Here is a 13,893-nt window from a genome sequence, read left to right as displayed (position 1 = left end):
TAAAGTGTCACAAAATAGTCAAAATGCTTATCATTATTTTCAAAAAGCCCAAAGTCCTCAAACTACATGTTTGGGCCAGCCAACTTCCATATTCAATTTACCAGTACAGGACAATAAAGCAGATGGAGTTAAGTCATATTTGGCTTTCTTGCTTGGAAAAAAAAAGACAAATAAATGTACTTATTGTCAAAATGGTTAAAACAGTAGATATAGTAACGTTGTGACATCACAACCGTACCAAAGACCTCACAGCTTGTTTAAAGACACAGTTTCTGAACACGGGCTGTGTGCATTTCTCTGTGGATTGAGCGTTTTGATACTTTCACAGCATTTTTTTAAGGGTTTTTCGGCAGTTTTCAAGCCTTTCATTATATAGGACAGACAGGAAATGGGGTGAGCGAGAGAGAGAGAGGGAGACATGCAGCAAAGGGCCGCAGGTCTGAGTCGAACCCGCGGCCGCTGCCTCGAGGACCTTCAGCCTCTTTACATGGGGCGACAGCTCTAACTACTGAGCCGCCGGCTGAAAAGAGATGGAAATATCACTTTTTAAAATATGGGACCTTTAAATAAACAGGCCCCCCAAATATGAAAACCTGTTTCTGCCACAATATGATACTGAACACATTTGCTGATCTGCGTCTGTAGATACGTCATCACAAAAGAACCCATTCCTTGTAAAAGGAGGGAAGTGATATAGATTTACCACAGGCACTCACAGTGAGGTTTGTAAGCCACCTTACCTTTAACACGCGCAGCTTTAAGACCGTGTTTAAGAAGCGGTTGCCAAACAGCACTATAAAACTCCAAAAAGATGCATTTTGCTTGCATTCCCAAATCAGCAAGTAGAAAAACTTACACGCTGTGATAATAGACTTCAAGCAAAACTTTCATTCTACTGACGTGGAGCTGTATCCAGACAATTCAAAATATACCTCGCTTTGACGACAAAGCCTCTTAAATAATATATCAAATTACAATGTCTGAGGGGGAGAAGTTCAGCCATCCGTGAGGAACTCGGAGTAGAGCCGCTGCTCCTTAGCGTTGAAAGGAGCCAGTTGAGGTGGTTCAGGATCATCTGGTAAGGATGAACCCTGGGCGCCTCCCTAGGGAGGTGTTCCAGGCACGTCCAGCTGGGAGGAGGCCTCGGGGAAGACCCAGGACCAGGTGGAGAGATTAGATCTCCACACTGGCCTGGGAACGCCTCGGGATCCCCCAGTTAGAGCTGGTTAATGTGGCCCGGGAAAGGGAAGTTTGGGGTCCCCTGCTAAAGCTGCTGCCCCCGCGACTCAACCCCGGATAAGAGGCTGAAGATGAGATGAGATGAGATTACAATGTCTGTGTTTCCTGTGACTTAATCAGTCCCTTGCACTGAAAGAAGGCCTCCTGGCACGGGCCACGGCCGAGGAAGGCTTTCAGCATGTCCATGCCATCCACAGAGCCACCAGCTTCCAGGATCACCCTTCTGTATTCTTTTCCAACCTGAAGAAGAGAATTCCCTCAAAAAGTGAGATGTACGCTTACCAGTAAACAGATATAATATAAATCGTAATATTTTTTAAAAATTCCTTCATCCCAAATGCCATTGGAGCACTGAACACCGTGTCCCACTGATGCGTTTTTATTGTTATTGCCACTGCTGTCCTGCTTTTTGCCCTGAGGGTGTTTGCGTGTAAGTCAGGGGTCTGCAACCCACGGCTCCGGGGCCGCATGCGGCTCTTCAGCCCCTTATCAGTGGCTCCCCGTAGCTTTGGCAAAAAATTCAATGTGTAAATAACCTGTTTTTTTTGCACAGTGGACAAGGGAACACATTTGATCTTGAAGTTCAAGGTGATATTAAAAAAATATTACGTGAAAACATGCGTCACATCCTTGGTGTACGGCTATTAGTGAAGTTAAATAGTGTTTCGTGGACATATTAATTTGCTTTCACATGATGATGGCTTACCTGTGTGCTTGATATGTGGTGAGAAATTAGCGAACAACCACAGTTTTAGGACAGGTGATAATGCCAGGTAACAGTAACTATATATAAACCTTTATAAGCTGTGACATCAAATATGTTTTGCGGCTCCAGACAAATTGTATCTGGTGGAAGAGGAGGCAAACTGGCTCTTTAGATAGTAAAGGATGCAGACCCCTGGTGTAAGTGTTGCTGTTGTTGTTGCCGTCCTGCTGACAAATTCCCACATTGTTGACAATAAATGAAACCAAACCAAACCAAAATACGTACAGTATATATGATGATTTAATAATGTGAATAATCACACCCACCTTTGGATTCATGATGCCTTCCTTTTTGAAACGACTGAAAAAAATGTCCATGGAGTAGACTTCACTCCACAGATAGCTGTAGTACTGACCATCATAACCTCCGGCCAAGTGGCTGAAACTGGCTGTCATGTTGGTGCCTGGGGAGAAAAGACCTTTGTTAGCACATCAAAATGGTCTTTGGTACAAATCTTCAACACGCGGTGCAAAAAAAAGGTCACAAAAGAAATGCGACACAAACCCACAGTGGGGTATTTATTAGTGTGAGTCGGCAGCATTCACGTATTGTTATTCTAATCTTTTTTATTATGACTTCTTCTTTTGTACGTTTTTCCGTCACCTGCTGCTTCTTTCAGCTAAAGAAACTATTCAAATGTCAAATCCGTGTGCCTGTATTCAACTTTTTTCCCGACCGTTTCTGCTTTCTGAAGTACACATTTTCAGTTACTTCAATTCAACTTCCACCTTCGGACAGTTATTAAAGTTAGCTTCCAGCTTTTCTGGTTTCCCTTTAACTGATGATGGCTTTGGCGTTGGGATACTGTAGGTTTCTATTGATAGATTCATGTATTTTATCAGTCTATGTCAGAATCAGAATCAGGTTTATTGCCAGGCAATTTTCATTGCAAGGAATTTGACTTGATTTGACAGCGCCTACATAAATATAAACATGAACACAAGCAAACTAAACATATAGCATTGAATTATATACATGAAATATAAGTGAGTGTATTTGCATGACCAGTGCAGGTGGTAGTGTGCAAGTTAAAGTGTCCAGTGAAATGGGGGGGGGGGGGGGTGTCTTAATAAACCTGTGATTTGGGTACGTTAATATAACGTATGAGTTCCAGACGTCGTTAATATAACGAATGACCGTTAAGTGTCTTTAACAGAATTCCAAAGCCTGAGGAAACTGTTCTTGTGGCGGGAGGTTTTGGTCCTGATGGACCGCAGCCTCCGTCCAGAGGGGAGAGGTTCAAACAGATAGTGTCCAGGGTGGGAGGGATCAGCAGCTATCTTCCTCGCTCTCCTCAGGGTCCTTGAAGAGTAGAGTTCTGGGAGAGAAGGGAGGTTGCAGCCAATCACCTTTTCTGCAGAACGTATGATATGCTGCAGTCTGCACCTGTCCTTGGCAGAGGCAGCAGCGTACCAGACGGTGATGGAGGAGGTGAGGATGGACTCAATGATGGCAGTGTAGAAGTGGACCAGCATTGTCCGCGGTAGATTGAACTTCTTCAGCTGCCTCAGGAAATACATCCTCTGCTGAGCCTTCTTGATGAGGGAGCTGATGTTTGGCTCCCACCTGAGGTCCTGGGAGATGATGGTGCCCAGGAAGCGGAATATGTACATATGTTTCTTTGTTTTCTATGTTTTACCTGGCTGCAAGACAACTTTTCCCGCAAGGACAATAAAGTTCAAGTTTAAACAATGCTTAGCAATTTCAGCAGTCAGCATTCATAAAATTCATTTTCTAGTTGTATTTGAAATTTAACAATTTAAGTACTTCTTCTTCCTCCTAGATGATGATTAGAAACATACTCAGTTTTCATGTTTCATGTTTTTTTAAATCAGCTTGCCGCTCCCTCACTGAGAGGAACACAGAGTCACTCGACTAAGTCTCCACTGTTTGCCGTCCTGGCTCCAAAATGGTGGAATGAGCTCCCCATCGACGTTCGGAGAGCAGAAAATCTACACATCTTCTGCCGCAGGCTAAAAACGCATCTCTTTCGACTGCACCTTTGCTAAGAACAGCACTTATATGTAGCACTCTATAGATCGGCTTATTTGTAGCCACCGCACTTACTTAATAACCCTCTCCTCTGGTTTGTTCCCTAATTGTTGAATGCACTTATCGGAAGTCGCTCTGGACAAAAGCGTCAGCTAAATGTAATATCATGTTAAAACTGAGGATGTTCCCATACCATTCTTACCTTCCTGATTCTGAAACCTGAACTTGCGTATGGGCCAATACAGATTACCGCTACAATACTAAACCCTGTATGGATGTGATATGATTGCTATCATTGTGTATTATCTGGCTCTGGCATATAAAGAATGAATGACATATAACTTTTTTTTGGGGGGCTAAATTACTGGGTATCGGATCAGTACATGGACCGGCATACTCGCTGATATTGATACCAGCTTTTTAGGTAAAATCAGAGGCATTTCTATTTAAAACTGACCTGGTGTAGCAGGAACACCCAGGATGTCCTGGCAGTGTTTCGCAAACACCGCAGCTGTATCTGCACGAGGGCTGGTGTGTAACGACTGGTCCACTTTACCGAGGACTATCTGACGCAGATTCATCAGCCCTGAGGAGGATAAACACGTTAACAAAAACTCATGATTTCTGTATAAATTGCACAGGTTTATTTATTTTGTGAACATGTGTCTGACCGGTGTTGGCGACTCTGGATGCGATCAGTTTGTCGAGCAGATTGTCTGGGATCGGGGTGCCGTCCTTGTAGTGGCGAGACATTCTTCTCAGAGGCTCCTTCTCCCAAACCCAGTTCTCGAGCATCTGCGACGGCACCTCCACAAAGTCCGTCTCCACCTGGGTTCCGCTGAATTCTGAGAACGTGGTCTGATACAAACACAGGAAAAGTTTGAGCTCTATCAATGAAATGAATATATAACACATAGTACGCAAATGACTCTGATGCAGCCTTCACAGTGGCCTACCTTAGAACAGAGCTCGTGCATAACATGACCAAACTCATGGAAATAAGTCTCCACTTCATGGTGTTGGAGGAGAGCGGGCCAACCTTTCCTGGGCTTGGTAAAGTTAGCCACCATGGCCGCCACTGGAAGCCTGCGGTTCCCATCAGGTCCCCTGCAGGCGGGCTGGAGCCCAAAGCAGGCGGCGTGGCCGTACTTTCCTTCCCTGGTGGAAGAAATGGTTGCAAATGTCACGTGGCGAGGCTGAATTTGAACATTAACACAAAGCTCAGATGAGGTTATAAAGATCAAGAGCTCTAGTCACGGAGAACTTTGATGGTGGATAAATTTAGCAGCAATCTTTCTAATGCTGACATTTATCATTTTTAAAGCACAAACGACACATATTCCCTAGTTCCTGTTCTCAGATGTGAAGATATGCTGCTTTTTCTCGGTCTTATGTGATAGTGCGTGGAGAAAACAGGCGATGAAAAGCATTACCTTAGGGCCCGACGATTTAAGAAGGGAATATTCCCCAATTGCTGATATAGTGAATTTTGGAGCTGGAATGAAAATAGGCCTTTTCTACTTTGATTGTCCACCAATATGACTCTGCAAAGGTACTCAGATGGCTGCTTTCTTAAACAAATAACTTCTCAATGCATTGTATGTACATCATCAACCATTTAAATAATAACAGAAATAAAAATACATTAAATAGAGGATATCGGCTGACTGATATATTGGTCTGGCTCTAATTGTAATTGCCTTTCTCCTGACATTCTACAGATGTAATAATCAAAGAATCGAAAAAAAAGAGAAAAAGATTCAGCAGGTTCATCCATAATTAAAAGAATTTAGCCGTAAGGTGACTATCTCTACCTCGGATGCAAGTCCAGGTAGAACTGGCCGACCTCCTCTCCTGTTTCCGTGTCCCGGGCTGAAAAAAGCTTGACATTTTCATGCCACACATGAGCACGTTCCACCTCTGTGAACGCGAGACCCAGCAGCTCCTGGTAGATTCCAAACAGTCCTTCTGTCACCACCTCGAGCGGGAAATACTCAATCAGTTTGTCCTTGTTCACGGCGAACTTACACTGCTCCACTTGATTCATGTAGTAGGGCAAGTCCCAGGCATTGATCTGACCGTCAAACGGGTAGCCCTTCATCAGGCACTCCCGCTTCTTCAGCGCGAGGATGTATTTCCTCTCCTTGATTCCAACGGGCTTCAGGGTTTCATAGAATGTGTCTGTGAAGAGGGAGGATAAAGACGTCGTCGTGGTCACGGTTAAGTTTCCAGTATGAACACAGAGTTTTTATGACTCCCATCATTCATTTCTGCATTTGTTTTTAACATCAGTCATGCCCCTTCTAAAGAGATGTGGGTCTCATTCCGCCCCTCTCCCCTTTGTGATATATGACCATGATCACGAGCCGTAAGAGAGGCATGCAGTGTAACATACATTACATGCAGCAGGCATGGGGTGTAGCATATATCTCTTCTAGTTGAGTCTCATACATCTGTCAAATAAAGTTTATTTCTCTAATGCAAAGCTGTCGTGAGTCTCGGGTGACACACGTGTCGTATGTGCGCGTGTGTGCCTGAAAAGGCTGCATGTCAAAGGTGTCATACCTAGAAAGTCAGACACATTGCTTCCATTCTTGGCCATGTTAATCTCCAGCACATAGTTTGCATGGCTACTGTAACCAAGTAAGTGCGCGACCTTTGCCTTCAGTTGTATCAGTTGTTCAAGGATCGCTGTGTTTGCCTGGAAGAAGAAAAAAAAAGGTGACTAAGATATGCAGATCAGGTAATTATGTATACAATATGAGCATTTCCACAAAATATCGAATTTTGCTAATTAAAAGTTGTAATACTCGAGATTTCCGTCCTGGTTGATATGTCGACACCTCAAGAATTTCATGTTTTGGCAATTGTATGGCAAGCACTTCTGTTCTGGCAACTGCCATCCATCCTCTGAACGCCCTAGGTCTCTAGTTTGTGGTTGTAAAGTTTCACGAGGCCGTGATTTTCCTAGAGGTCACGACAGCTCAAGTCTCACTCACTACAATGAAATGGTTTCTATGGAGACTAACATCACACATGAATACAATGGGACTTATTGAATCCATAAGAGGCTCATCTTTCCAGTCAGACCCAATTTATGTCATTTCAAGACTGTTTCAGGACGTCAGCATGCAGAAATATTCAAATGCACCATTTCAGAAGAAGTGGAAAATAACACACATGTATCGATTGTATTCCTAATGTCTTCTTCATCCCTTTTGAAAGTTAAAGTTTTCTTCTAGTCAGGTAAGGACAGGTAAGAGGACATCCTTACCATACATACAACTAACTTGTCTGACTAGAAGAAACTTTAACTTTCATGACACACATGTACTACATGAGAGAAACTGCATGTTTCTGGCCCCAAACTGTCTGGAGTTGTTATAAAATAGCTGTAAAGGGGAGACTTGTGGTTATCCATAGAACCCATTTTCATTCAGATATCGTTAGGTGTGACCCGTGCCAGTTTTTCCCATGCCTAAATCAAGCCTAAGAGTGTTATTTAACCATCATTGTGACAAACTAGCGTGTCACGTTATTCCCCTGAGGTTGATCCTAGCAGCAGAGCTCAGGATGTCTGGCGGAAGCAAATGCCCCTTGAGCAGCTACTTTGCCAGACATACAACAGAGGAGCAGCTGGAGTATCCATTTACAGTGCAGCTAAAAGAAAAAAGCCACGTTGATTTAATCAAGAAGTGATTCAATAATTGGCCCTTTTCCATCATTCTGCGAGCAAGAGTCTGATTTTTCAAGCTGCACACGGCCCAAGTAGCTTTCCCTGGTCAAAGGGGTCGTTTACCTTGCTGAGGAGTTGCAGGTGTGCAGCCTGCAACTCTTCATATAACAGCTCACTGAAGCTGCTTCTTCTGGTTCCACCTCGTGTTTCACCAGTTGAATGCTTTTGATGCGCTATTTGCGGTAGGAAGTGTTTGGTTATTTAATACTGCGACTGTGGCTCAGTGGGAGAGTGGGCTGTCCTCCATTCTAGAGATTGCCGGTTTGATCCCCACCTCCCCCAGTCCACATGTCGAAGTGTCCTTGGGCAAGACACTGAACCCCGAATTGCTCCCCGTGCTGCGCATGGGTGTGTAAATGTGGTGTGAATGGTTAGATTAGATGGTTTGTAGATGTCCACTGCCATCAGTGTGAATGGGTGAATGTGACAAACACTGTGGAAGCGTCTTGAGTAGTCAGAAGACTAGAAAATGCGCTTTATAAGTCCATTTACCATTATTACGGCTCTGCTATGGGGGGAGTGGGAGGGGAGTAAACAGTGAGGCTCAAATGTTAAAATTACAAACGATAATTACGTGCTTGCTTCGTCTCCTTTTAGATCCTCGTGTCTTTTTGGATTTGTGAATTTCAAGTCACAACTTCTCCAGACAGAGCTGCAGGCGTACATGCATCGACTGCAGTTAAAAACAGGCTGGTGTCACTGTGTACGGCTGAGTGAAGGACACACAGATTTACTATCCCCCTTCAGTTGACGTACCTCTTTACACCTGCTGTGAAAAGCAGTTTCCATCAGCCTCCTGGTCTCAGGGTTGTGACACCTCTTCATCAGGGGAAAGTAATGGGGGTATTCGAGTGTCACTTTATACCGCCCGTCCGCCGTCTTGTCCAGTCCATTGAGATAGCTATCAGCTAGTCCGCCTTAACAAAAGAAGACAACAGCGTAAATGGAAATGGTCAAAGCAGATTGGCAGTATGAGTTTTATGCGTGTGAGCTCACCCAGTTCGTGCTCAGAAAAGACGAGAAACGTGTTGTCCTCGTTCAGATTCTTGTTGAACTCTATGGAGAGTTCACTTATGAGCTTGGAGGTTCTTTTGATTTCCTTGGGAGACAAACGGAGCACATTGTTAATGCAGGATTACGACCGATTTCCAGGGTGTGACATGATTACTCCCAAAGTAGCATTTGCGATTCACATGTAAATCAGACTTCAAAATAAAAGACTTGCATTTGCTATCATTGTTTTTGCTATTTGCTATTAAAACGATCAAATTGTTGTTGATAACTGTTACTTTTCAGGATCATACTTGTATTTTGGGTTACTACTAGATGAGTTTCAAGCTTTAAGGTAAAAAAAAAAAAAACGAATTATTTTTCTCATACTGTCCAAAACGCTCCATTTTAGCGCCTGTCTCTTTAACCTGCCCCCCCCTAAAGAAGCCCAGCCTGCTCTGTTCGGTCAGTGTTTCTGGGTCCTCTGCATCTCTGCACCGTCATTACAGCAGGGGAATAACTGTAACAGTGCTGCAGCGGCACATTCTATCCTGCTGTTAAGTTTGACGTAACACCCTTTCAAAATACGATTTCCGGATCAAAACGCTCCGATGAAACTAAACAGACCACAACGGCCGAACATGTGAACAATCACGATCACCTCTTTCGTCAGTTAGACATCTTTCATCGATAAGAAAGAGGTAAAATTACAATTACGTTGTTTTTTAAAAACTCAGATCTGTTCAAACAACGTCGAAGAGGCTCGGAACGGCTTGGACCCCAAATCATATTTTGAAAGGGTGTTACGTCACATCCTAACAGCCGGATACATACATACATACATACATACATACATACAATATAGTTGTGACATCACAACTGTACAGGAAGTCCTGACGGCTCGTTTAAAGACACAGTTTCTGAATACTGGCTGTGTGCATTTCTCTGTGGATTGAACGTTTTGATACTTCCAGGGTATTTATTCAGCACCTCAACCTGCTTCATAATTAGAAAGGGTCTAATGCATGGGTGTCAAACTGATCCAGTAAAGGGCCGTGTGGCTGCAGGTTTTCATTCCAGCCAATCAAAAACACACCTGGTCGTACAACTCAAGCGTGTGAAGACGGTTCAGGTGATTGAGTAAGTCGAGTCAGGTGTGTTCTTGCTTGGTTGGAATGAAAACCTGCAGCCACACGGCCCTTTACTGGATCACTTTGACACCCCTGGTCTAATGTAATATACCTCTTATTTCTATGGTCAAAACTACAGTAGCTTTAATACTCAGATTACCTCTTGTATATCTTTAGACAGGTGCAGTCCCTTCCGCTTGCCTAATGTGACGAGTCTGTCTAACAATCTCTTTTCTTCAGGAGAGAGGTCGCCTTGGAGCTTTTTCTGTCAAAAAATAAAGAGATCACAAAAGACAAACTTCTTCATATACGTACATACTAATTGCTTTTCATTTGGCTAAATGTATTCGCCTTTATTCATGCTGCACGTCCACCAACCAGTCCTGCTGTGTCCAAAAACACACAGCACTGGCTAACACTGTATAGATCAGAGTTTCTTTCCCAAGCTAAATAAGAACCAGTGGTAGGGTCAAATGAGGGTATGGTATATATACACACACACACACATCTATCTGGTTGCCCTCGGGCTTCCAAAATATGTGAAACTCATCCGTACTTGTCATGCTGTGATAGATGCATCAAATCCTCTCACACATTCGACATAATCAGCTTCAAATCCATGTCTCTTTCCAGCGAGATTACTTTAAGACCTCATTATCTTAGTGGACTAGAGATGTGACACTTTTTAGATCCCCCTTTCCCTCATGTTGCGAGTGATGTGAAGTGAGGCGTACCTGCAAGGCTGTAATCCTCTTGAACACATCTTCCCTCATACTTATCTCCACATCGAACTCAGACAGTTTCTTGTCGGCCTCCGTGCTCGCTGCTCGGACCTCTTTAGAAGGACAGACGTACTGGGGGAAATCAAGAACGTGGAGTGATGCTACGGGAACAGAGCAGACACAAGAGACACCAGGAATGTTACTATTACGGTTTGTGCAACACTGGGAAATATAGGAAGAAAAATAACACTAATGTATATGTTTACTGGCACCAAATCCCATTAAAAAGGACCAAAACCAACGACGAGTTGGTCTGTTTCTTGTCTACACTCGCCAAAGGTGCTCCTTCTGAAGGTCTGTAAATTGCGTGTTTGTTGGGGACTATTTTCATCTGCGGATGAATACCCATTTGGTACGACTATGTATGCTTCAACTCTATAGTACAGCTCTGCTTTGCCCGACATTTTTGGTAGCAGTAGTTTTTTCTTTTTCAGTTTTGCGGATAGTTTCCCCTCATCGCCAGCAACACTGCGTGAAACTGCTGTGACATCGTCTTCAACGCTCATCTGCACTTAATGAATTGTACAATGTAGTTTTACAGTACGGTGTGCCATTGTGTAAAAACCTGGATCACCTTTCACTGTAGCTGGACTATTTAAAAATGGCAGGCTCTGACCAATCAGTGGACTGTAGTCTGTGGAACATCAGAGTGACCTAGTCTACTGTCGATCCGTACATTCATTTTAATTATGGCTTAGATTTTTATAGCGTCTTTCTCAGTGCTCAAGGCGCTTTACAGAGTCCAGGTTCCATTCATTCACACAGCCACACATGATGGTGGTAAACTACGTAGTAGTCACAGCTGCCCTGGGGCAGACTGACGGAAGCGTGTCAGCCAATCAGCGCCTACGGCCCCTCCGACCACCTCCGCAAACATACGGCAGTCACACACATTCACACGAGGCAAGGTTGGCGACCATGACACAGGTAGGGCAGGGTGGGGATCCAACCGCTGACCCTTCGGAAATTGGCCGACTCGCTCCACCATCTGAGCCACAGTCGCCCCTTATTTCAAAGCTTTGTGTCCTCTGATGTGGTACGGCGTAATGATCTTACTTATAGGTGAGATTTATGTAGGCTCTTGTGTTATTTTACCATTTATTGTATAATTTACTTTGTAAGATATGGCCTTACATTGGCATTTACATTGAGTAATACATGCCTTTGTAAAGTGCTTGGTATCAAAGAAAGTACCAGGTACTACCTACAACTTACGCTCATGGAAAGGTGAAAACAACAGTTTTAATGTCTAACAAACTTAACTGGACTGCCTGGTGGAAACGCAGCTTTAAACGTACAATATATGGGACGGACTATATAAAAAGAATCTAGTGACCGTGTTTTTGGACAACAATGAAGCTCTATGGCAACACAGACAATATTTAGTAGGGGGATCAAGTCCTTGTCGGTTCTGGTCTTTTTCATGTGTTGACAAGAAGACAAATGTGTATTATCTTTGGATATATCCTTAAACACTTACACGCATAATCCATCTTGGCATGAGCCAAGGCCTTCAGGGTGTTTTCAACAGAAACATTTTCTATCTTTAGAGATCCGATGTCATCATAGACAGTCTTCACTCTGTTAATCAAGCTGTCCGTCATGGTCCTTATGTCATCCGGGTTCAGGTCCCACCTCAGGCCGTTTCTCTTGTTTCCTGCCTGAGAGCAGTCTCTGGCAGATACCACAGACCCATTCTGGATGGTCATTTTCAGGAGAGGTCTTTTGGAGGCGCTGTAAAGATTTAGACATCCCAGTTTAAATTCAGAGTCCTATTGACACCTCTAGGATATACATTTGTCAAAAGCAGGGCTCCTCAGTCCTGCTCCTGGAGGGCAACTGTCCTGCATGTTTTATGTTTGACTGACAGTTACCGTTAGCCGTTAGCCGTTACAGCTAAGTAAACATGAAAGTTAGCTTACTGATCGTTGAACTCCTTTATCTCAGTCCATGGAGTGAATGCTTGGCCTAAATTGACTCTGGTTTTTGCCAGTCTCCGGTCACTTTTGCCCCCCCAGTGCCAGCCTACAGTAGCTGCGCCAAACAACAGACAAACCTGGCAACCCGCAATGCCCAACGCTACTGACTGGTACAATGTTAACAGAACGTGACAGAAAGTCAGTCAAACCAGTCAGAAAAAACAAATATTAATTCAAACTAAAGATATTTCTTTTATAGATATATAATATAGAGATATAGAGAGATTATATCTTCACACCGGCCTGGGAATGCCTCGGGATCCCACAGTTAGAGCTGGTTAATGTGGCCCGGGAAAGGGAAGTTTGGGGTCCCCTGCTAAAGCTGCTGCCCCCGCAACCCAACCCCGGATAAGAGGCTGAAGATGAGATGAGATGATACTATACTTCCATTCTGTACCCCTCAAAACGCCCGTGGGTGTGTTATTTCTGATTTAAAGATTCTACATATTTAACCTTTAAAGTGGTGTATTGGAGTTTTTTTAATATGTAAATTTAGGAAATGTTTTTCTGTGTAACTAACAAATGGTTTCAATGCAAAAACTGCTACAAAAAGTATGAGACATAGAGGCTGGGGGATGGGAATCAAATACTTCCATCCTAATATTGTGAGAACTTAACACACTCCAAACTTTCAACATCTGCATTTAAGGGGATCTGAGGGGTGTGTTGGGTCAACTCCCACTGCCAGAGCTCAGACTGAAGTGAACAGGTGGCTCTAGTGTAAGCGATAAATCCTTCAAGGTCACACTTGAAAGGTGCTCTGCATTTCTTTCCACGCTAAGCGGCTGACCTTTCCCCGCCGCCACTCAGTGTCCGGTTTCATGCCATGGCAGGGGAGAGCCTTCCAGAACAACGTCGTAAAAAGCGTGGGATAATAAAGCAGCTATGACGAATTGCTGCCAAAACTTATAAAATTTCAAGAGCGGAAGGAAGCATTGTAATATAAATATACCCTTCCCCTTTTTTTTGAATGAGTAGCGTGCTGTAATTAAGTCCCACAGAAAACAATGGATGCGTTACTGTGAAAGTGGCACAGGTGTTAAATAAACAGACTCAAAACATGGCACATAGTGTGTGTTTCCCCTGAAGCGTACCTGCAAAGCGCTCTGCAGACCACGGCTCTTAACGCGCACATGCCGGCGGTGTCATGCGTTTGGACGTGCAAAAGAAAAACCAACACACTCTTCTCCTCCTCTTACTCTTCTCTCCTCTTCCTTTCCTTCCTGCTGTAGCTCGGTCCAAACAGCAGCAGCCTCACTTCACTCTCCCTTCGCACTCT

The 13,893-nt window shown here is 43.8% G+C and overlaps 1 protein-coding gene across 1 annotated transcript; it reads right to left on the bottom strand.

Annotated features, from left to right (window-relative positions):
- Window positions 1-1,218: 1,218 nt before the first annotated feature.
- On the bottom strand, window positions 1,219-13,860 carry nln (neurolysin (metallopeptidase M3 family)). The gene is made up of 13 exons (XM_083929974.1): window positions 13,709-13,860; window positions 12,116-12,369; window positions 10,588-10,736; window positions 10,014-10,118; window positions 8,730-8,832; window positions 8,490-8,650; window positions 6,563-6,698; window positions 5,812-6,178; window positions 4,954-5,155; window positions 4,669-4,855; window positions 4,455-4,583; window positions 2,272-2,408; window positions 1,219-1,479 (listed from the first exon to the last, which is right to left on the bottom strand). Exons 1-13 carry the CDS (start codon window positions 13,747-13,749, stop codon window positions 1,327-1,329), a joined length of 2,124 nt encoding a protein of 707 aa, XP_083786100.1. The 5' UTR covers window positions 13,750-13,860; the 3' UTR covers window positions 1,219-1,326.
- Between the last annotated feature and the right edge of the window lie 33 nt (window positions 13,861-13,893).

This window comes from Echiichthys vipera (genome assembly GCF_963691815.1).
Source record: "Echiichthys vipera genome assembly, chromosome: 16".
Classification (NCBI taxonomy): Eukaryota; Metazoa; Chordata; class Actinopteri; order Perciformes; family Trachinidae; genus Echiichthys; species Echiichthys vipera.
The sequence above is the reverse complement of the archived record's forward strand: the minus strand, read 5'-3'. Positions and strand labels throughout refer to the sequence as shown.

Excerpts from the sequence above, each read along its gene's own strand:
- nln (XM_083929974.1), bottom strand. The coding sequence starts at position 13,749 with ATGTGCGCGTTAAGAGCCGTGGTCTGCAGAGCGCTTTGCAG. Across the intron at positions 4,856-4,953 it reads TGCACGAGCTCTGTTCTAAG|ACCACGTTCTCAGAATTCAG; the intron begins GTAGGCCACTGT and ends TGTTTGTATCAG. Across the intron at positions 4,584-4,668 it reads ATCCAGAGTCGCCAACACCG|GGCTGATGAATCTGCGTCAG; the intron begins GTCAGACACATG and ends TATCCTCCTCAG.